At 38.2% G+C, this 24,462-nt stretch overlaps 1 protein-coding gene across 10 annotated transcripts in view; it reads right to left on the bottom strand.

Annotated features, from left to right (window-relative positions):
- Positions 1–24,462, bottom strand: part of NAALADL2 (N-acetylated alpha-linked acidic dipeptidase like 2) — a 1,484,638-nt gene that overhangs the window by 38,391 nt on the left and 1,421,785 nt on the right. For all 10 annotated transcript variants that reach the window (XM_069083604.1, XM_069083606.1, XM_069083602.1 and 7 more), the window contains one exon: positions 18,919–19,117. In XM_069083604.1, coding sequence (XP_068939705.1) covers positions 18,919–19,117 — 199 coding nt within the window. The remainder of the gene's footprint in view (positions 1–18,918; positions 19,118–24,462) is intronic.

Below are 24,462 nucleotides of genomic sequence, written 5' to 3'. Positions count from 1 at the left end.
GGCATAATAATAGCAGCTATCTCCCAGGGTTGTAGTGAGGATCAAATGAGATAATATTTATAAGTGCTTAGCAGAGTTGTTCCACACTTTATAAGTTCTTAATAAATGTTTCCTTCTTTCCTGGTTCTCCCTTAATAAATGCATGTTGACTGATTAATGCATCTTCCCCAATAATGCTTAAAAAATGAGGTATTATTCTGTACCATTCATGGCTGGGCATACAACACTACTTTGCATACCTTGAAGAAATATCCTTTGTAATAGCCTGTCAGGACTTTCTTCTGACAAGCTTCAGGTAGAGAGAATATGAAAATAAAAGAAATCTTTCATCATGTTTTCTGAAGTATGAGGAGACAATGGCACTTTTCAACTGTAGCTAGAAAATCCCCCCAAATATGTATCTGTGTTCTTAATCCTTGAGGTCCTGGATGAATTTCCAGTCAATGTTTTTCATTTTCCATTGGCAAGAGAAGCTGGCACATTTCATCAGCTTTTGAAAACTTTCCATTTGTTTTCCAATACTCTATTTAATTTCATAGTTAATAGGTCTGTAAAATGGGAGAAAATGGAAAGAGAGAATTCAACATGACAGTCACCCACTGAGGGAAGATGTTAGCTGCCATGTTCTTTCTTCTCAAAGTTTTGCATTCCTCTAGCTACTCTTCATTGAGTGTTAATTTAGTTGGGGTTAGCAGATCTTGCAGTCTCCCTGGTAGGTCATATTAATGCTTTGCTTTGAAAATGAGACCCACTATGATTAGCAGTAAAGAACTGGAAACACACTGGAACACTGTTCTTTCCAAAATCTTGGCTAGAATCCCTCCCATTTCACGTCACTGCATAAAGAGCCAGTTACTATTTGTGTATAATTACTTTCAGATTAGAAAAACAAGGCAAAGTAAATTTTCAGTCTACATTAGGATTAGGAAAATGTGATCAGGATTTCTTCCAGGAAAGCAGTTACATGATTGACAAACAGCATGGTAAACTTCTCTTACTATTAGTGGTGTTTAGGGTAAGAAGTGAAAATATATTTAAAGAAACAGAGACACTTATTCTGTGCATGCGATAGCTAATGTCTGGGTTATAAGAAATCCCAGGGGATTGGGGCAGCCAGGTGGCTCAGTGAGTAAGAACACCGGCACCAGTGTTGGCACGACCTGGGGATCAAATCTGGGCTCCGATACTTAACACCACACCCAGAAATAACTGGCCATGTAACCTTGAGCAAGTTACTTAACCCTGATTGCTTTAAAAAAAAAAAAGAAATCCCAGGTGAGTAGTTTGTGACTGTACACAAGGTTACAACATTAGAAAATTACCAAATCTCAAATTAAATATAGGGAAGGAAAGAAGTGGAACTATCTAGTACCTTAACTGCCTAGAATGCCCTCTCTCCAGTCTTAGCCAGCAAATATACTACCCATCCTTTAACCCCCTTGGATCTTTAATGGCATCTTGTTTCCCTCATTAGAATATGAGCTTCTTGAAGGCAAGGCTACTTTCTTTTTTTAATCTTTCTTTGTATATCTAGCACTTAGCACAGTGCTGGTACATATTTGAGGTTAGTTGACTGATTGACTGATATTACTCTTCTGTCCCCCCCTTCATTTACCATATATCATAGAGTATTGTAATTGCTTATACTTATATTTTTTCTTTCTATGAAATTGCAAGGTTCATCAGGGAAGGGTCTTTGATTTATGTAACTTTGGAATCTTCTTATACACTCAACACAGTGCTATGTGTACAATAGGTAATTAATAAATGTTTGTCAAGTGAGAAAATATTTGGGACTTGGTGCACAATCCTTAATCTTACAGTGTAGATCTGAGGTGATTTGAGGAGATGAATTAAGATAATGCCTTGACTTTGTTTTGAAGAAGCAAAAATATCCTGCTATATTTTAGAAGTTCAAAATCAACCCAATAGAATACATTCACTTTTACCAAATCTTTGACCAACAACAACTTAATAAAAACTGGGACCTTCTTTGCCACATCTCCCTCTGCCCCCTCAAGCTGCTCCAGCCTTTGTCATTGTAATAGTAACGGAATGCAACCCAGAAAAACACTTGTTAAACTCTAGATCTCATAAGTCTATATTATGGAACCCCAATGCAGATTCAAAGTGACAATGGGTCATATTTCAAAGGTAATGAAATGAAGTATCGTATACTAAAAAATATAGAATGGATACATCATATTCCATATTATCCAGAAGCATCTGGGTTAATTGAAAGAATGAATGGATTACTGAAAGAACAGTTAAGGAAGTTAAGTTCCAATAATTCATATCAACATTGGAAGAATAATTTGTTCATGGCTTTATGTAATTTAAATAATAGACTATTGGAAGGAAGTATACCTCTAGCCAGAATGATGACCCCAAATCTGCAAATTAGAAAACAAAAAAAAAAAACATAAGGAGTATTGGACTTTGAGGCCAGATGTCCCAGCACCATACCTACGAAAACCTGGTTCAGTGGGTATGATTCACATTGGTTAGAGGACTTTTGGTTGGATAGAAAAGAAATAAGAAAATTCTCTACTAGGATATGTATAAGAATCCCTAAAAATCACTTTGGACAGATTTTACCCAAATCAGGATTAGCAGCTCAAGAATACATGTATTGGCTGGAGTAATAGATTCTAATTATCAAGGAGAAATTGTTGTGACATTCCATAATTTAGGTGAAGGGCCCATACAGATTCATAAAAATGATAGGATAGTTCAAGTGATTAGTGTTCCTTGTAAAAAAAAAAAAATACCACTTGTAAAACTGACCCTCCTTCCAAAATAACTGTCAGAGGGACTGAAGGATTTGGTTCTACTGATAGAATAAAATCAGGAGCTAAAGTATGGGTAAAACGGAAGCCAGATGATGTTCCAAAGGCTGCAGAGATTATAGCACATGGGAAGGATAACACTGTAACTATTGTGTATTCCGGAGAAGATGATTACAAAATTGTACCCTTAACTCATATATTCTACTGAGAGTGAGGCTACAATCATCTGGTTATTGTCTCTGCCTCTTCTTGGCTTTTTGTCTGTTCACCTTGTTTGCTAGATTTGTTTCTGCAGGCTTGGTAATCTCCACCTGTAGAGCCTGATAGCTTAAGCTGGATGTCACCCCCTGTCTGCAACTTTGATGTGTCACCCCTGGACCTGGCATCAAGCATATTAAGAACTGACGTCTCAAATGGAATCCCTTGGGACAGGGACAGCTCTATGTCCGATTTCAGCAGCAAGTAGCCATGGAAGAAGAGACCTTACCCCTTGCCCTAAGATCTTGGGGTCCCATTTTTTGGGGGGAATGATGGGGAGCTTGTGCTCAAGCCCCACCATAAAATATTGTTTTCTGTGTTTATTGTGTGCTATCCTTGTTATATTGCTGTAAAATTCTGTTGACATCAGTTATTCCTAATGTGTTTTTGCCAAATAAGGGACATGAAAGATCTTGGAGCCGAGTGTAAGGGTTATGGGATTTAAAGATCTTCCATGCCCTGTTGGACTTGCTAATATAGCAGGAGCTGCTGGGAGCACACTTCCTTGATGCTAAGTGTGAGTGGGGAGAGGAAGACCTTTGCCTGAGGCAGCCTGTTCTGTTTTAAAGGCTTGAGAATGTGGGTGTTTACTGCATTAACTATGTGTACCAACTTCATAACTACTGTGATGGCTTTGACTTTCTGGTTTTGGGACTCAGTTGTTTGGTATTTTAATAAATGTTCTAGCTTTATCCCCCACATAGAGAGCCTGGTATATTTTGTGATTAATAACCACATCAGCATATTGAAGTTGCCATAGGCATTGTGAATTATTGCATTGTTGATAGAGTCATAGGAAAATCAAATTATCCTTTAGATCATAGCATTAACCTTTGGCATTCTGGTAAAGTCTATGGATTCTTCTCAGAATAATGTTTAAATGTGTAAAGTAAAATATATAGACTTAGCAATAAAATTAATTATATTAAAATATAGTTATCAAAATATTTTTAAATATCATGGACCCCATATGTTGAGAATGCCTGCCTTTAAATATTGTTAAAGGAAAGGATGTTACCCACAGTTGTCAAACCCTAAATAGCTACTTCTCTTGTACCAGCATACCACCAACCCACAGGAACTTACCAAACAGTAACATATGCCAGCTTAGTACTAGGCACTGCAGGGAATGCAAAAAGGAATATAAACTATGGCCTTTGCTCTCAAGAATTTTAATATTTTAGTAGTGGAAGAAAAAGAACCTAATTAAAAGATAATTCTGTTCTTTACTCACAATTCTGTCACAATTCTGTTCTGTATTTGGCTATTGGTGGGTCAGAGATATTGGTGAAGGTGGCATGGTGAAGGCAGACTTTGAACTGAGCCTAGATATGGTTTGAATTTAGATAGATGGTAAGGTCTGAAAAAGGTATTCTAGGAATTGGGGAGCAGGTAGAGGATGCACAAAGAATGGAGGTAGAGATTGACATAAATGGCTCCCCTTCCAATATTTAGACTTTTTTTTTCTACAGAAGATCACAATGGTTTTTCAAATCCAGTCTCAGTTCTTACTCTCCCAGATTAAATCCAGCTATACATTCCTCATCTTACTACATTCTTGATTTCACTTGTAGTCAATAAATTAATCAAATTCTACATAATGTGTAGAAAACAAAAGAAAAAAACAAGGTCCTTTAAGCTTCATGTCTATCTCCTAAGGGGGAAGGAAGTTGGACTAGATAGCCTTGATTCCCTCTTGACTCCAAATCCTAATTTTTTCCCATCTCTAATTCCTTCATTGTTAGGGCATAGAGGGCACTTGTTACCACTTCTTCATTCTATTTCTTCCTTATTAATTATGTCCTGAAATATCAAAATCTCTTCTCTTCCACTCTTCTGGCAAACACAATCCCAGTTCCCTTCTCCCCATTTTTAAAGTTGACTTTTCCTGCTGGAGGTGGAAGAAAAGAGATAGGACATGGGGAGTCCATGGGATACAAACACAACTAGAGAAGCATTACCAAATTTCAAGTTGAAAAGCTCATCGTATTCCATTTACTTCAAGTAAGTGGAAACCCTGAAATTGAGTGTGCATTATTTTTATGGTCCTCCTACAGCTGTGCATTCTTTGACGTCTATTTTGAGACCCTCAGATAGGATCGCAGACTAATTAGTATGATAAACATATAATTTTCAATTGAAATATTTTTAACAAGCATTCACAGTAAATGCCTAATCAAATTGTATTCAGATGTTATCATGCACAATGGAAAAGATCCTTTGTTTTACCATTAGCAAAATAAACAACTGCAACATGAGTTATGCATTTTACTGTATTAGTTTGACTGCCTTTGAACTTCCTGCATTTTTTTCTTCTTTAAAGTGGTAGCATTAGAAATATAAGAGAAGCTCATAATTATAAAGCTGTTGTATACTTTTAGTCATGGAAGAAAAATAAGAGGAAAAAAAGTGTGTGTGTGTGTGTGTGTGTGTGTGTGTGTGTGTGAGTGTGTGTGTAATTTGCAACATTAAAAAGAATCTATCTCTGAGCCAGGTCTTCAAACCGTTTCTTAGAAATTACAGGTTGTATAGATTAGAATACTGTATTCATGCATAGACTCTTTTGTGCTTTTGGCTTCTATTAAAATATTTAAAAGCTTTATGGTAATTCTTAATCACTAGTTTATCTTTTCAGAGTCTAAAGGAATCAGAGATTATACTGATAGAATTAATGACAGGAGAAACAACGGTGGGATTTTAGCTCCATTCAGACCACCCACACCTCACAAAGAAAAAAAAAAAACCAGTATAAGAACAAAGTACTCATTATCCCAATCAAAGACTGAACATGTAGTTTTATTAGCACTTACAAAACTAATTCTTGTGGAAAAGCACACTGAAATATAATTGCAAGAATTTTCCATTACACAATATTTAAATTTTTCAAAAAAAATTAAACATCAATGTATAGAGCTGTGGTATTTTGATACTTGGGGTATCAATAATTATTGAGGTGTTTTAAATGGATATGTTCCAGTAAGAGCAAATAATTCTTTCCACTCTCAGATGCAAAGTTCTCAAGACCTGTGTGTCTCATAAACACTTCATAATTACTTACTTATGAGGACATGGCAGATAAGTGTACCATACTACAAATCAGGAACTGAAGAGGGGAGTCTCACAAAGAACGTCATCAGTGAGATGTATGAGCAGAGAGAAGGGTGGAAAGTGTATTGGTAACAGAAGAAGGAGGAGCAATAACTGAGAGACAGCACATGTATACATTACTATTCAAGCAATGTCAAGAAAGCTATGGAAGGGGGGGTGGAGTCAAGATGGTGGAATAGAAATATGACCTCCGAGTGGCTCCAGCTTCCACCTTCCCCAATCAATGTCAAAAGGGGACTCTGAACAAACTTTGGAGCTACAGAACCCACAAAACGACACAGAGAAGCTAACCTCCCACTGAGGACAGCCCGGCAGGCTCGCAGGAATTGGCCAGCGCAGCGCTCTGGGAGCCGAGTCTAGGCCAGGGTAAGCTGGAGGTTTTATCGCCAGGGAGGGTCTGACCAGCCGCCAGCCAGAGGGACTCCAGATCAGCAGCAGCTGTAGCCGTTTCCAGAATTATCAACACATAGATGCAAAGGACAAAGTAAGAGGTCAGTGGAGTCTGGACTTTGGAACCCAGTAAGTGGGAGTGCGTGGCTTTTGCCCCTGGGACGAGAAGCCACTGAGACACCTGGCACAGCTAGCCAGTGCCACTTGAGAGCTTGAGCTCCTGGCCTGCAGAACATAGGGGGACCAAGTGATCAGTCTGAGGGGTAATCACTCTTGCTTTAACCTGCTTGGATCTGGATTGCAGTATAGGGTGGAGGTCTTGGGGTGGTGACCAGCTTGCTAGAGTGTGTGGAGGCCTCAGAGAGGTCACCCATCTAATACCTCCAGTAGCTGAGAAAACCCCAGTGTTTGGGGTGAAAGCTCCCCTGTCTGGTGGCAGAGTCCTACTGTGGCAAAAAGCCCAGGGGTCAAGTGACTGAGGGATGACATCACCAGGCAAAGGAAACAAAGCAGTCAGAAGACTCCAACATTAGATACCTATTTTGGGACAAAAAGGAGCAAAGCATGGAACAGGGGGAAGACAGTGAAGTCAGAACTCCTGCACCAAAAGCTTCTATGGAAAATATGAGCTGGTTACAGGCCATAGAGGACCTGAAGAAGCAGATAAGAGAAGTGGAGGAAAAATTGGGAAGAGAAATGAGAACAATGCAAGAAAATTACGAAATGAGAGTCAACAGCCTGACTGGGGAAAATAACACCTTAAAAAACAGATTAACTCAAATGGCAAAGGAGACTCAAAAAGGCAATGAGGAGAAGAATGCCTTAAAAAGCCAAATTTGCCAAATGGAAAAGGAATCTCAAAAGCTCAATGAGGAGAATCATTGCCTCAGAATTAGATTGGAGCAAATGGAAGCTAATGATTTTATGAGAAATCAAGATGCTGTCAAACAGATCCAATCAAATGAAAGAATAGAAGGCAACGTGAAATATCTCATGGGAAAAACCACTGACCTGGAAAATAGATCCAGGAGAGAGAATTTAAAAATTATTGGACTACCTGAAAGCCATGATCAAAGTAAGAACCTAGAAATCATCCTCCAGGAAGTTCTCAAAGAAAACTGCCCCGATGTTTTAGAAGCAGAGGGCAAAATGGAGGGTGAAAGAATTCACCGATCACCTCCTGAAAAGATCCCAAAAAGAAAACTCCAAGAATATTATATACAGGTTCCGGAATTCCCAGATTAAGGAGAGAATATTACAAGCAGTGTAATATAATGCCAAGCAAAGTCAACTTCCCAAGGTTCAAAACACCAGCATAGGTGCTCTCCATTTTATTCAGTGAAAAATTAAGAACAGAGAAGATCAAAATATGGCATCATTCAAAATACAGCATTTACTAAGTGTGATTAAATAATCTCCAAGCACTACCTGATTTAATCAAGTACTACCCAGGACATTACATTCATTTAATCAATTACAAAGTCCCTGTTCTAAATACTACTCCACCCCTAGGCTGTACCTTCATTTAGTCCATCACAAAGCCCCTCTTCTCAAATGGAGATTAGTTTCCAATCATAAGTAAAGTACATTCATTTGTTCAATCATAGAACACAAAAAGGTCAAAAGTTCCCCACCCCTGGATCACAATTGAATCTACCCCAGAGTTACAACAAGTTTAAGCACAGCACTTAATACCCAAATGGAGGTCTTTTCTTCATTTGACATGAGGCAAGTTCTCAGCAGTCTTTGTTCCTGGGGAGACAAAGCTTAGCAAGGCCACAAGATACATTGCCAGTCTCTTCATTAATTCATTCTCTGTCTGCAGAACAGTCCTAGGACCCCTGAAAACATTAGCAAAACCCTCTTCCAGGATTTCTGTAAACATACAACAAGAAAATCCTTCTTCGGGCCTTCTGAACCAACAGCAAGGTTCCAAGAATTCTGCAACAACCGCACTGTCCTTCACAAGTGGACAGTATTCATTCTCTGTCTGCAGAACAGTCTCAGTAGCTCTGAACCAACAGCAAGGTTCCAAAACCTCTGCAAAAACAGGACTGTCTTTCACCAGTGGACAAATCTGGCAAAACAACATCAAAACAGACAGACAAAGTACCAGCATAACAGCCATGTCTCCTCAGTCCTTGGCAGCTCTGGGTGGCAGCTCTCAAAGTCCTGGACAATTCAAAGTGGCCCTCAGTAATCCTCTCAGTCTTTTTCCACCTCCAAGATGCTGCTTCCAAAAAATTCTTCTGCCTCTCTTTTGTGTCTCTCTAAATTTACGTCACCAGCTCCTCCCAGTTTAGCCCTCTCTTTTTACGTCAACAAGTCCATCCCACAAGTGGGGTAAACAAGCTCTGGGTTTTAACACCAAAAACCAAGCCAATACAGGGGGATGTTTATATTCCATTACTATTACAAGCAGCCAGGAAGAAACAATTTGAATATTGTGGAAACACAATCAAGGTAACCCAGGATCTGGCAGCTTCTACACTGAGGGATCAAAGGGCTTGGAATATGATATTCTGGAGGTCAAAGGAGCTGGGATTAAAACCAAGAATCACCTACCCAGCAAAACTGAGTATCATGTTTCAGGGGAAAATATGGTCATTCAGTGGAATAGAGGACTTTCAAGAATTCTTGCTGAAAAAACCAGAGTTGAATAGAAAATTTGACATTCAGATACAAGAAGCAAGAGAAGCATGAGAAGGTAAACAGGGAAAAGAAATCATAAGGAACTTATCAAAGTTGAACTATTAACCTTCCTACATGGAAAAACAATAATTGTAACTGATGAAACTTTTCTCAGTATGAAAATAGTTGAAGGGAATATATATATATATATATGAGGGTATTTGGGCATATGAATACATATGTGAATGTGTGTATATATGTTTACAGGTATACATAGATAGAGGGCACAGGACCAATTTAACAGGAAGGGATGATACTTAAAAGGTGAAATTAAGAGGTGAGAGAAGAATATAATGAGAGGAGATGGGGAGAGACAGAATGGGGTAAACTATCTCATAATGAAGAGGCAAGGGAAAATGGTTACAATGGAGGGGAAGAATAGGAAGGCAAAAGGGAATGGCTCAACCTTATTCCCATTGAATTTGGCTTGAGGAGGGAATGAAATACACACTAAATAGGGTATCTCACCCTACAGGCAAGTAGGGGGGAAGGGGATAAGAGGGGGGATGATAGAAGGGAGGGCAGGCTGGGAGGGAGGGAATTTGGAAGCACCCACTTTTGAAAACCGACAGGATCAAAGTAGAGAATAGAACAAGTGGGAGGTGGGATAGGAGGGAAGGAAATATGGTCAGTCTTTGACAATATATCTAGTATGTTATTGTTTTGCATTAGCCACACATGTACAACCTATACTGAACTGCTTATCTTCCCAGTAAGGGTGGGTGACAAGGGAGGAAGGGAATGAATCTGGAATTCAAAGTTTTAAAATCAAACGTTCAAAAAAATTATATATAATATACTATTATTAATACTGTTTTACATGTAATTGGGAAATAAGATATACAGGCACTGGGGCATAGAGATCCACCATGCCCTACCGGAAAAGTCAAAGGGGGTATAGGAGAAGATATGGGAGAGAGCAGATTGGAGGAGGGGATATCCTGTGGGACTGCTATTTTTCAGGTGGTGTATAGGTGAAAAATGGGGAGAAAATTTGTAACTCAAAATCTGGCAGAAATGAATGATATAAATCAGAAAAAAATTAAATTCACTTTGAACTTAACAAAAAAAGAAAAATAAAGCTAATGGAAGGTTTCTAAGATGCTGAGTGAAGGTTTTATGGAAAGAAAGATCAACAGCTCCCCAGGAGGGACAGTCACAGATCAGTTGTGCTCTGTATCTTTGAAAAAGGTACCCATGTGGGTAACAAAGAGATCCCTCAATACAATGAAGTCAGAAGAAATTTGACATTTGTTCTACTCCCATATCTATTTCAAAAGTTTATTAGCAGATGGTCTGGGATTTGACTGACCTTAAATGTTTCTCTGCATTGGGCTTGAAGCAGGTCTAGCCATTCATAGATCTGCATTCTACCTGCATCCTCCCTCCTTCTCTCTTCCCCAGTGCAGTGTCTTATTTATTTCACAACCCTTGATCACTAAGAAGCAGGTAACTCAGAGGCTATGAGGAAATCAAAGAAGAATATCTAGGTAAGGATCTGAAATCAGTATATTTGAGTGGTATAGGAAAAAAAACATGCCAAGTGATGGTCAGCTACAGCATGAAAAATATTTTTCTGGGTGTGTGCATGGGGTGGCATTACATACTATACTAGGCTGGGTGCTGGAGACAAAGGAACAGGAAGAAAAATAGCCCCTTCCTTTTGTTAACTGGATAGATACAATACATTATTCACAGATAAGTATAGCAGTACAATTTGATAATGAAGAAAATACTAATAATTGGGGGTGAAAGGGAACTCAGAAAATGTTTCCTTTATAAAAGTAGAAAATAAATTCTCTGTTGTTACAGAATTTGGGTGCTACAATAAAATTATAGAATGCCAGGGCCAGATAGAATGTTGGGGGTCACCAATTCCAATCCCCTCTCTTAGTTTGTAAAGTATTCTCTAAAACAGTTAAAATAAGTCGCCCAAGGTAACACAGCCAGTTAACAAAAGAGTTGGGATTGGATGCCAGGTTTGATGATGTCAGTCAATAGTCTTTCTTTGCATGCTAAAGTTCTAGTCAAATAGGAAAAGTAACTTTGTTTTGTTTAGTATTTTACTTTTCTCCAATTACATGTAAAAACAATTTTTAACATTTGCTTTTAAAACTCTGAGTTCCAAATTGTCTCCCTTCCTCCCTCCTGAAACCCCTCATTGAGAAGGTAAGCAAATAAATAGGTTATACATGTGTAGTCATGTAAAACATGTTCCTGTATTAGTCATGTTGTTAAAAAAAAACAGATAAGAAACTCAAGAAAAATAAAGTTAAAAAAGTATCGTTCAAGCTGTATTCAGACACCATCAGTTCTTTCTCTGGGGATGGATAGCATTTTTCATCATAAATCCTTCAGAGTTGTCTTGGGTCACTGTATTGCTGAGAATAGTCATTCACAGCTGATCATCTTACAATACTGCTGTTACTTTGTATATAGTACATGCCACTTTGCATCAGCTTCTGTAAGTCTTTCCAGGTTTTTCTAAGTGCATACCATTCATAATTTCTTATAGCAAAATAATATTCCATCACTGTCACATACCAAAATTTGTTCAGCAATTCCCCAGCTGATGGGCATCTCCTCAATTTCCAATTCTTTGCTACCAGAAGAGAGCAGCTATAAATATTTATATACGTATAGGTCCTCTTCCTTTTTTATTTTTTTAACCTCTTTTGGGATATAGACATAGTAGTGGTACTGCTAGGTCAAAGGATATGCATGGTTTTACAGCTCTTTAACCAAAGTTCCAAACTGCTCTACTAAATGACTGGGTCAGCACACAACTCTACCAACAATGAATCAGTCTCATTTTTCTCACATCCCCTCCAACATTTCTCATTTTCCATTTCTGTCCTATAAACCAGTCCAATAGGAATGAGGTAGTACCTCAGACTTGTTTTTTCATTTCTCCAATCAATCGCAGTATTAGCGCATTTTTTTTCATATGACCATAGATAGGTTTTTTTTTAACTTCATTTGAAAAACTGTTCATATATTTTGATCATTTGCCAATTAGGGAATGGCCTTCATTTTTATAAATTTCACTCAGCTCTTTATATGATTGAGAAATGAGCCTTTATCATAGAAACTGGCTTCAAAATTTTTTTTTCATAGTTACAATTACTAACTATATCTCCTTTCATCCTATATTCCCCTCTATCCTTTTCTCTCTTTCCTTTTACCCTATCCCTCCTCAAAAGTGTTTCGTTTTTGACTAACCCTTCCCCTAATCTGTCCTCCCTTCTACCGGTATCACCCCTCTCCTTCTATTATCCCCTTCCCCTTCTACTTTCCTATAGGGTAAGATTCATTTCTATTCCCAATTGAGTGTGTATGTTATTCCCTCTTTGACCCAATTTCAATGAGAGTAAGATTCATTCACTCCCTCTCACCTCCCCTATCACTTTTCCCGGCCTCTTTTATATGAGATAATTTGTCACATACTACCTTCCCCTTTCTCCCAGTGCATTCCTCTCTCACCCCTGAATTTTATTCTTTTCTATATCATCCCTTCATGTTTAGCTCACACTTGTGACCTCTGTCTATATATATATATATATATATTTCTTCTAACTTAAAAATGAGAAAGTTCTGAGTTACAAGAATCATCTTCTCATGTAGGAATGTAAGTAAACAATTTAACCTTATCAAGTCCCTTATGATTTTTCTTTGTTGTTTACCTCTTATGTTTCTCTTGAGTCTTGTATTTAAAAGAAAAGTTTTCTACTCAGCTCTGATCTTTTCATTAGGAATGCTTGAAAGTCCTCTATTTCTTTCAATATTCATCCCCCCCACACCTACAAAGGATTATACTCAGTTTTGCTGGGTAGGTGATTCTTGGTTGTAATCCTAGCTCAGTTTTCCCCTCCAGAATATCATATTTTAAGCCCTCTGATCTTTTTATGTGGAAGTTAAATCTTAAAAAAAAATGTTTTTAAATAAGGAAATGGTCAGGGAAGGGAGTCAGTATGAGGAGACATAGGGATAGAGAGTTGATGCTAAGAGGAGTCAAATGATATGCCTTTTTCCTTTTTTTGTCTTTTTAGAGGGAGGAAGGCAGTGCAATTGGGATTAAGTGACTTGCCCAAGGTCACATATCTAGTAAGTGTTAAGTATCTGAGGACAGATTTGAACTCAGGTCCTCCTGACTCCAGGGCCAGTGCTGTAGTCACTGCACCACCTAGCTGCCCCTCTAGAAGCTAAATCTTGTGTTATCCTGACTGTGGATCCATGATACTAGAATTGTTTTCTTTCTGGCTGTTTGCAATATTTTCTCCCTGACCTGGTAGCTCTGGAATTTGGATATAATAACCCTAAGAGCTTTCATTTTGGGATCTCTTTTAGAAGGCGATTGGTAGATTCTTTCAATTTCTATTTTATCCTCTGGTTCTGTAATATCAAGACAATTTTCCTTAATGATCTCTTGAAAGATGATGTCTAGATTCTCTCTCTCTCTCTCTCTCTCTCTCTCTCTCTCTCTCTCCCTTCATTACTTTCAGGTAGTTCAATAATTTTAAAATTATCTCACCTGGATCTATGTTTCAGATTTTTCCAATGAAATATTTCTCATTTTCTTCTTCTTCTTTCATTCTTTTCATTTTGTTTTATTGCTTCTTGATTTCTCATAAAGTCATTAGCATCCATTTGCCCAATTCTAACTTTTAAGGAATTATTTTCTTCAGTGACCTTTTGTACCTCTTTTTCATTTGGGCAATTCTACTTTTTAAAGAGTTATTGTCTTCAGTGAATTTTTGTATATCTTTTCTTATTTGGAAAATATTGCTTTTCAAGGCATTTTTTTGTAGCTTTTTAAAAATCATTTGGCCTATTCTGTTTTTTAAGGTGTTATTATCTTTGGATTTGTTTTTTTGTTTGTTTTAATTTTTTTTTTTTTGGTGCTTCTTTTACCAAGGTGTTAACTCTTTTTCCATGATTTTCTTGCATCACTCTTATTTCTCTTCACATTTTTTCCTCTACCTCTCTTAACTTGATTTTCAAAAGCTCTTACATGGCCTGAGACCAATTCATATTTTTCTTAGAGGCTTTGGATATAGGAGCTTTGACCTTATTTATCTTATTCTGAGTGTGTGTTTTGATTTTCCTTGTCACCATGATCAGATTTTTTTCTGTTGTTTGCTCATTTTTTCGCGTATTTTTTGACTTTTAACTCTTTGTTAAAGTTGGGCTCTGCTTCCAGGGTGGAGGGTGCATTATTCCAAGTTTCAAGACTTTTTTGTGCAGTTGTTTTCAGAGGTTCTTCTAGGGATCTATAAGTTGTTTCCTCTTCCAAGTGGGTATGATCTCAGGAGAGGTGTTCACCGCTCTCCTGGCCTATGCTCTAGTCTGTGAGTGACCACAAGCACTCTTTTCTATTCTGGAACTGTGATGAGGGTCCCTGCTCCACTGTGGCCCCTGCAAGCTCTGGCGTGCTAGTGATCCTCCTTGGCCTGGGACTGCCACCAAGGACTGCAGTATGCAGATCACCAGATCTGAGCACAGGCAAAGAGAACCTCGTAATCTCCTTCTTATCAACGTCCAACTCCCTGACCATCTGTGGTCCGAGAGCTCAAGAAGCAGCCATTGCCACTGCAGATTCAGTGGCTCCCAAGCCCTGCTACTGGTTTTCTGGGGCCTAATTTGTGCTGGGGTAGCCTGTACTGAAATATGCTCCACTCTCAACCCAGTGTGACAGATCATTCCTGCCAATTTTTAAAGTTGTCATTGGCTAGAAAATTATTTCTCCTTGTTCTTTTGTGGGTTCTGTCATTCTAAAAATTGTTTTATGGCATTATTTAAAGGTGTCTAGAGGGGTTTGGGGGAGCACTCAGGTGTGTTACTGCCTTTTTTCTGCCATCTTTGATCTGCCTCAAAAAAATAACTTTAAATAACAAGCTTACATTCCAGTCAGTCAACATAGATTGTAGGGGTTGCTAGGTGGTACAGTGAATAGAGCACTGGCCCTGGAGTCAGGAGATCTGAGTTCAAATATGACTCAGACACTTAACACAAAAACTAGCTGTGTGACCTTGGGCAAGTCACTTAACCCCAACTGTCCTCCAAAAAGCAAAAAAAAACCCAACATAGCTTGTCAACTTCCCTTCCTAATGTCTACTACACCTTTTGCTTTCTTTCCATTCCCTTCATCTTTGATCATCCAACTTGTCTTTCAAATACCAGTTTTCCTCCTCTTCATGCTACAGTAGAAAGATATAGATTTATAATTGTATCAGAGGACCTAGATTCAAATACCTGGCACAGTCATGTATTATTGGTGTGATTGTGAATGAAAAACTCAACTTCTGTGGCATCATTTTCCTTGTATGAAAAATGAGGAGGTTCAACTGTCCAACTTCCAAGATCTTTTTTTAATTCTAAATCTATCATCTTAAACATTTTCATTAGATTAGTATTTCCTTAAATATCCCTTTGTATACATTATGACCCTCTTCCCCTCAAGAAAGTCTCAACAAAGATGACTCCTTGCTATACAAAGAAGAACTTCCAGATACCTTGGGATGACATTTGAGGCCTTCCACAATTTGACTCTAACCTTCCCACTATTACATCCTTTCATTCATCCACCCCTCAGTCAAACTATTTACTCCATTGTTCCCTGAAGAGTATGAATAGACTACAGTTTCAGCCTTGGTTAGCCTAGTTATCTTTATTCCAATACCCTCCCCATACTTGTTCCTATCTTTCTTTCAAAACCCATCTGAACTGACACCTTCTCATGAAAATTTTCCTTGTCTGTTACAGCCCATAGCAATTTCCTGCTTTTCTGGCCTCTCATAATGTATACTTTCTATATCATCCATTGGCTTTTAGACTCCACTTCCATGTATTACTTAGCTTTTTATGTCTTTTCCCCACCTCAACAACTAGATTCTAAGGTGATTGAGTGTAAGGACTTCTCCAGCTTATACCTTTTTCTTATTCCTAGTACCTAACACAACTTATTTTACATAGCTGTCTGTTGGTATTAGTTACACCACTGGGGGCTCCAAACTTTGAAATATTCTGATATTCATTAAAGTGAATAAAAATATTCCCAAACTAATATGTTTTAGTGTTCACTGACATTTCTGTAATAGGCAGTAAATATAAGGACATAAGCCAATTTCAAAATGCAATATTTGGCTTTACACAGTCAGCTTTTATCAACAACTTTTTTATGAGGTAAATCCCTTTTGACCTGCTGCTTTGATGAGAATTCTCATTATCCCATCACACTGAAGAGTGTGTGCTTCTTCTGAGAACACCATCTCCAGAGTTTTCTGCTTAGTATGAAAAATGAAATTAACTACTGCTCACTACATTGCCTTTGCCATGATTTCTTTTCATAACTTTATCACTTTGCTCCATGTAGTTATGGTTCAGTCTATTAATGAATAATCCTGCTCTTTCATAATTTTCTTGGCACATTACTAATTCACCATCCTGGAAATTTCTCCTTTTGTTAGCAGCCTTTACTTCCTAGGTTTAAGGGAGGAAAAAATCATGCAACTTGAAAAAGTTTCCTGTTTTGTACTTTTAAAGATGTATTTTACAATCCAGAATACAGAGTCTACCAACTATATGCAGTTGTGCCATCTGTTACATCTTTCAAAAATAGGATCAGAATTCTGAAATCAGCATTTACTAATTTCTGGCATAAAGGTTAGTTATATTTAAAAATAAATCCACTGAATCAGGATGCACAGATATAAAATATACCAATAATCTACTATTTCTTAACTATGGTGATGGAAATGTAAAATGGAAAGAATGAAGGACTTGGGATCAAGAGAACTGGGTTCCAATCCAGACTCTGCCACATACTGCCTTGTATAACCTTGGGCAAATCACTTAAACTCTCTAAGCCTAAATTTCCATATTTGGAGGACCTAGATTATCTCTAGGACCTATTCTAGCACTAAATCTAGGACACTATAGTTCCTAACATCTTTTCAGCAACATAGATATCATCTGTATATAGCTTTTCATCTTTAATGAGTTATCTGGGTTCAAGAAAGCAAAGTATCACAAAACAAAACAAAACAAAATTGTCACAAATTTCCCCATTATATTAGGGGTAGAATTTGAAACTAGCCTTTACCTACTTACTACATTATAGGCTTGTCATTACCTATGGCAAATGTATAAAGGTAATAGACATAGAAGGTAGTAGACCACACAAGGCAATTTATCACCTCCATGGGAATGGGGGAAAATTCAAACATTTTAGAAAAATACAAAGAAACTGTTTCATGGCTTGGTAATTGTATAATGTTGGGACAATACTAGCAATACTCCTCCTCCCCCCACTCCTCAATCTCCAAATGTCTGGTGACTTATGATGAAGGTATAGGAGAAGATGGATGAGAAAATGACAAAATGGGCCCCCATGAGTTACAATAATAACAAGTATGACAAGAGCTAGCATTTACATAGAACTTGAGTATTTTCAAAGCAGTTTACACGTTATTTCATTTAATCCTACTATTTTCCCCACTTTATAGATGAGGCAATTGTATTGTGGGAAAGAAAGCACATATGGACCAGAACCCACATTAATCAGAGTATTATAGTGTTATTACCCAGAAACTAAATGTAAGATTTTAAGCAGTAATAATTATCAAAATAATAAGGCTCCACCAATTCAGGAATTCATAATAATTTTCTGGGTAATGATATTCCCCTTTCTGTGTATGCCTATTTGTTAGTATTACAAAGCTTTCTCATTTCTTATCAAGAATGTCATTAAACAAAAGTTATTACTATAAACTTAACATCAACAAGAAAACACATAGGATCATATATAGAGCCCTAGAAGGAACACCAAATATGTTAAAAAATAAGGAAGCTAAAGTCAAAGGAGAGAAATGATTATTAATAACCAATTACAAGGGAGATCCAGGCTTTTCCCTGTCCTATTTCATTGTTCTGCAGCCCAGCCTTTGAAGGACACTACTGACCTTTGCCAACAATTTACCCCACCTAAAACCATCTAGTCTAAAGCGAATTCCTGCCCATTGTGTTCTACTCAAGCAAGTTTGACTGGAGGTAGGTTCTTTGTCTAGTCTGTGCAAGGCTGGGAGTGATCTGGGTGTAGAAACTGTCTTTCTGTCTAAAAGTGACTTGATGTAACTCTCTTAGTCCCTCATTAGAATGAGCCCATTTTTCATTGTCATATTCATTCACTCATTAATCCTTAACCGATCAGAATTGATTGCTACCCTCAGGAATACCCACTCTTCCAAGGGCATATAAACTTTGAGCCCACCACCATGAGGGGTCTTTGGCATCCAAGAGTGCCACTGATCTCTTATTAATAAAATGCTAGCATTATTAATAAAATGATTAATTATCCAGAAACTATGCCTCTCAAACTTTTTAACCATCACAGTATATTAAGTAATTTGCTTAAGGTCATTAAGGTAGTGAGTGTCAGAGATAGGATGGAATTTCAAAATTAGATGGGGCCTTAGAGATCACTGAGTCCATACTCCTAATTTTACGGATAAAAAAAAACCCCAAACCAACAATATGAGGCTTAAGTAGTTATGACATGCAATTTGTTTCCTTTCAAGAGGCAGATGTCAAGTGTAGGTATTGGTGGGGTATGCTAGTTCTAAGAACAAGAAACAATTCGACCCATTAGGCATAAATAAATGAAGTTTAGAGTGGATGTTCCTACCGGTAAAAACCTGGAGGCACCTGCTGCACTAAGAAATTCTTCTCCAGGTCTTGGAGAATGTCATTCAGCATCCTAACACGGATGGGGGCTCTCTCCTTGGGATCATTAGCAGGGCGCATTTCATCTGACTGGAACAATTCTGCACTGTCCCTCAGGCGAGAAGCCATCTCCAGCAGCTGGAACATGTGGGGCTGGTCACCTGGTGAAAGAGAAATAGGCATTTCAGGGGGAGAGTGAAATTCATTCCTCAAAGAGCAAAATCAGGATGTTAAAATCACTACATTGCCTCCTAGACAAGATATCCAAGTGAGTCCAACAGAGGGAAAGCACACCATGGAAAGAAGAGAAACAGATGGAGTGCATGAAGAATTGGCTTTGGGACCTCCCTCTGGATGTGGATTTGAAAAAAAGCCTCAGGGCAGGATACTTATTTACATTCTGAATCTCAGGTTATATGGGAACACAAATCCTCTGCAGCCTTCCTCTCTAAGCCCAAACTCTCCTGACCAATTCTGGATTTTCTGTTCCAGTAATGCAAATTGTCCTGGCAGTAAGGAATGGCTAAGGTGTCATTCTTCTGGCTGGGAGAGCTATGAAAGTTTTCTGCTTCCTGTGAAGCATGTGTTCTTGCCCCTTATTAGTCCTCAGAGTCAGAATGTAATGTGCAGTGCAGAAATTTCATGGACATAAAAAACCAGTGTGTCTAGTACACAATAATGAGCTTGGATGCCCTGCTTTCTTGAAACGGATTTGGGACTGTCATTCAATTATGCTAAAGTGTTTGAATACTGTGCAAACACTTCTAGGAACATTTCACAAAGAAGTTTTTCTCACATTGCCCAGGGATTTTTTTTCAAGTACTGGGGAAAAACACATTTTTTAGTATGGAAAATTAACAAAATCAAGATCTTTAGAAAAACACCACCATATTGGGAAAGTTTTAATGTAGCTTCCCCTAGGAAGGAGAAGAGCTGGGAGTTAGCAGGCATAGGTGCTAGCCTCGAGCTCAGTGAGTGCAAACAACCTTGGCTGTCTTTAGCCACTTTCTGTTCCCCTCTGAGCTTTAACCATTACCACCTCCCTCTGCAACCTTTTTCTTCAATTCTACTACTAGGCTGGAGAGTATTGCTGGGAAATGTAACAGAAACATTCAGACCTAGCCTGTCTCTTTGGAACTTCCATCGGCTGCCTCCCATGCATAGAATACTCCATATCCTTATTTTCTCATTTAACCCTCAAGGATTTATTAAGTGTCTACTATGTGACCACAAAGAGGAAAAGACAAAAAAGGAAACAGTCTTTGTCCTTTTTAGAATTCCTAATTGATTTTAAAAATTTAGCCTATATAATACACACACATATATTATATATATACACATATATGTATATAATAATTTGGTGCATATTTAAAAGTTTTACATAGATCTGCAGCTTCATGTGTAGTCATATTTTTGGTTATACTATGTTATGGGAATGCTTGTTTTAGTCCATAAATTAAAATAAAATAAATAAATAAAAATTCAGCTCAAATGTCACCTTCTATGTTAGGCATTTCCAGATTCCCTCTGCCTTTAGTGTCCATCCCTTGATGAAGAAAAAAAAAAAAAGCTTTGTTTTTATTTAATTAGCTGTCTCCAAGTTCCATCTTTGTCCATTTCCCCAGGGCCTAGGGCACTGTTTGGAACATAGTAAATATACATAAATCCTTTATTGCTTGTGTTAGTCTCTTGCCTCATTTCTGTCCCTTATATACTACTTTTTCTGAGATTCTCATCAACTCCCCTCCTTAACTAGAGCCTTCCCTGCCTACTTACTGTTTCCCCTTCCTTTTATCAGTACCCTCTTCTTCCCAAAATTAAGTTGTATCTATTTCTCTGTATATGTGTTGTATTTCTCTCAGTAGAATGTAAACTCCTTGATGGGAGAGACTTTTGTATTTTTATCCCCAATGGCTACCATAGTGCTTTGTACATAGTAGGCATTTAATAAATGCTGCACTGGATATAATTGAAAATAAGCCTTCAGGAAAGCTCGGCAATTCAGTTCTTTATTTTTTTCTTGGCCCCCAGCATATTCCTCAATCTGACCTAAACCTCCAGACTCCAAGCCAAAGTGGCCCATCCTATCTCTATAATCTCCATACCTTTTCCTCCTCTTCTGAAGAGGTGGTTGTCTCTGGGGGTTAAACAGCACATATACTATCAGATTTTGTTAGTGAGTCTAACTGACAAGCTTTTGTTCTCTTTCACTCTTTTTAGTCTTTGCTGTAGGGGATTGGTAGTGTATGGTGGAAGAGTAGATTTGGGAATGGAGATAAGGTCAAACAAGATATCAGTTAAAATCGTTTTAGGAAAATACATAAAAGTCCAGATTTTCTCTTGCGATGCTTAGGGCTTTGAGATAGTTGCTCCCCTCCCTGTCCCACCCAAATATAAACTAAACCTCCATTAAAGGAGAAAGTATAATAAAAGAGGGAGAAAAAACTTTTACAAGCCTGGTTTTAAAATGATCTGTTTAGATGTGCGTTCTTAAGGAAAAGAAAAACATGGTGTTTGAATGGTGGAAGATACAATTTATCATAAAAACTGAAAATTGACACAGCGTAAAAATTAATTGAAAATGCCAACCTGACTCATCCTGACATATTTCAGGAGGCAGTTAGTTAGATGCATCTTTTTTTAAATGAAAAATCATCTACTTTGTTTTTCATTTCAGAGGAGAATGCCGAAGAAAGGCGTTCTCTCACCAGATGTTTACTGAGCACCTGTCATCACCACCAATAAATATTTATTGAATACCATCCTCTCTTCTTATCTCCTATGGTAAAATGAATGATAATACTATCATAGATTTAGAGAAAAAAAGAGAGAGAGAGAGTGAGAGTGTGTGAGAAGACAGGGGAGAGAGGAGGGTGGCAGAAAGGATAGAGGGAGAAAAAGAGAGGGGGAGAGGGAAAGAGAGGGAGGCAGAGGGAGAGAGAGAGGGAGGGAGGGGGAGAGAGAGGAAGGGAAGGAGGGAGGGGGAGAGAGAGAGGGGAGAGAGGGAGAAGGAGGGGGGAGAGGGGGGAAAAGGGAGAGGGAGAGGAAGGGGAGGAGGGAGAAGGAGAGGGAGTTGTTAAACAGGATTTGCCAATACATCAACCAAGTCTGATAACATTTTCAGTGGTCCACTTCCAGTGTAGGTAGAGCATAGTATTTGTACAACGGAACAAATATTATGCACGTTTTACAGATAAGGAAATTAAGGCTCAGGTAAATTGTGTCCTGTCCACCTCCTCTCTAGTGCCATTCCTACACTAATTTTTAGGGTAGTTACTGAAAAACTAGAGCAAAGAAAAGAAAACTAGGTGCTTTCTAGGTAAGGAAGACTAGAATTGATAATGAAAGAGAAGAAAAGAAAGCAGGCACAAAAGTGCTTAATGTGCATGACCTTGGCCACAGTGACCTAGGAGGTTTTGGACTCTCAAGGAATGTGGTCTAGATAGAATGGTGTGCTGAATTGGAATTATTGTAGCCATTAGTCCCCAGGGAAATCTTCAGGGGCCTAATTGTGATTTTCGTCTGCCTCTACGTAGAAGAGGTAATTCTGGGCCTTTCATAAGATTCTGATCAGCTCTGGGGTGGTGTAACAGAAACATCCCTTAGTTCAAAATGCAAAGACTGGGGTTGACATTCTTGTCCTGAAACTATGTAGCCTTGGGTAAATCATGCTAATCTCTAGTCCTTGATTTTGTCAACTGAAAAAGTAGAACCTATAGCCCATTAGAGAGAAGGGCATAAGGTCCCATACTGGGAACACCTTATCATCAGTCTTCAAGAGCATGCTGGATGACCACTTACTAGGCAAATAATTTAACCTTTCTCAATCTGTTTCCTTATCTGTAATATGGGAATAACAACAGGACCTACCTCATAGAGTTGTTTTGAGGATCAAATGAGAGAACAATTGTGAATCATGTTGCAAATCTTAAAGTGCTGTGCAAATGCTAGTTAACAACACAGCAACAATAATGATAGCCGTCTTCATCACAATCATTATTGACAGCCTAGCTTCCCTTCAAGGCTCAGCTCATGTTCTGACTCCTATATGAGACCCATCCTAATTTCCTCAGTTGTTAGGGACCTTCTCTCTAACAGAATTTTATTGCTTTGTATCTGCTTACTGGTGTACAAGTGGTTTCTATCCAATAGAATGGAAACTTCTAGGCAGTAGGGAGAGTTTCCTTCTTTGTCAGCACCTAGTTCAGAACCTGGCATTAACTAGAACCTTAATAAATGCTTTATGGATTAAAATGGATTAAACACTTCCTTTCTCTTCTGCCTCTGATAGCTTTTGGTTTCTTTTCTTTTTTTTTAGTCTTTTTTTAAAGGCCCACTCAATTTCATTTTAAATCAAGAGTGAAATATACTGGTCATACTTGAAACTAGATGTGTTTCTTTGTGGTGAGGGGGGGATTTCTTTTTTATAACAAAAAATAGGCTCACTCCTGAATAATATTTCACAGAGACTATTCATCTAGAAATGAGCTTATCACAGTTTTAAAGGCGCTAACAATCACATAACCACTGCTTAGGCTTCAATGATTCATACTGACAAGAGAATGTGTGATTTATATTCTTCCCAAATAGGGTGGTTAAAAGTGGCCTGGCAGGGGATTTAGATGAAGGGGAGAAAGGATGTTACTTAATGTCATCTTAAAAATGCTTCACAGCACCACTTGACAGAAGAAAAGAAATTGCCAGTGTTGGTGTAGTTGGGGGAAACAAGGCCCCTTTATTCTGCATTTTCTCTTCTTTCTGCTCCTCTTTTAGGTGTGAATCATAATGAATCATCTCAGCAAGGCATTTAGAGATGTTAAATAAACAATAAACGCAGGAAGAGAAAAGAAAACTGGATGGGGAAAACTGGATTCTCAAGCCACTGGAAAAATTATGGTTGAACATGGCACAGATCCATGGACCATATTGAAAATCTTGTTCTACCAAAAAGACTCTCAATAATTAGAGCTCAAATGGCTTCACAGAGAGACTTTCAGAATGACCAGTTGGTTTTTATATGGGACAAAGTGACAGTTCCCAACTTCACAGGGTGACATGTCCTCTTGACAATGATGCCCAGCACATAGTAGGTGGACCATGAATTCTCTCTTCTCTCCCTCTCTTTATGTCACATACCTCTGGCATTATTCTTTATTTCCATTTTTTCCTGGGATCTGATGAAAAGGGACCTTATCAAGAATAACTTCTCTGTACCCACCTTTGGTCTGTCCCATCTCCTGTAGCATAATAACCACACTATCACACTATCATCCCCCGTCCCTCTCCAATGTTCAAGCTCTCTTTATTTGCTGGTTCAATCTCTCCACCAAACTTTATAATATGGAAATCAAAGAAAGGGGAAAGGATCCTATAAATACATACACGTGTAGTGTGTGTGTGTGTGTGTGTGTGTGTGTGTGTGTGTGTGTATGTGTGTGTGTATGAGTGAGTGAGTGAGTAGAGAGAGAGAGAGAGAGAGAGAGAGAGAGAGAGAGAGAGAGAGAGA

The sequence above is a fragment of the Petaurus breviceps genome, unplaced genomic scaffold (assembly GCF_028583685.1).
Source record: "Petaurus breviceps papuanus isolate PSGF00001 unplaced genomic scaffold, PetGlider_PUasm1.0 173, whole genome shotgun sequence".
Taxonomy (NCBI): Eukaryota; Metazoa; Chordata; class Mammalia; order Diprotodontia; family Petauridae; genus Petaurus; species Petaurus breviceps.
The sequence above is the reverse complement of the archived record's forward strand: the minus strand, read 5'-3'. Positions and strand labels throughout refer to the sequence as shown.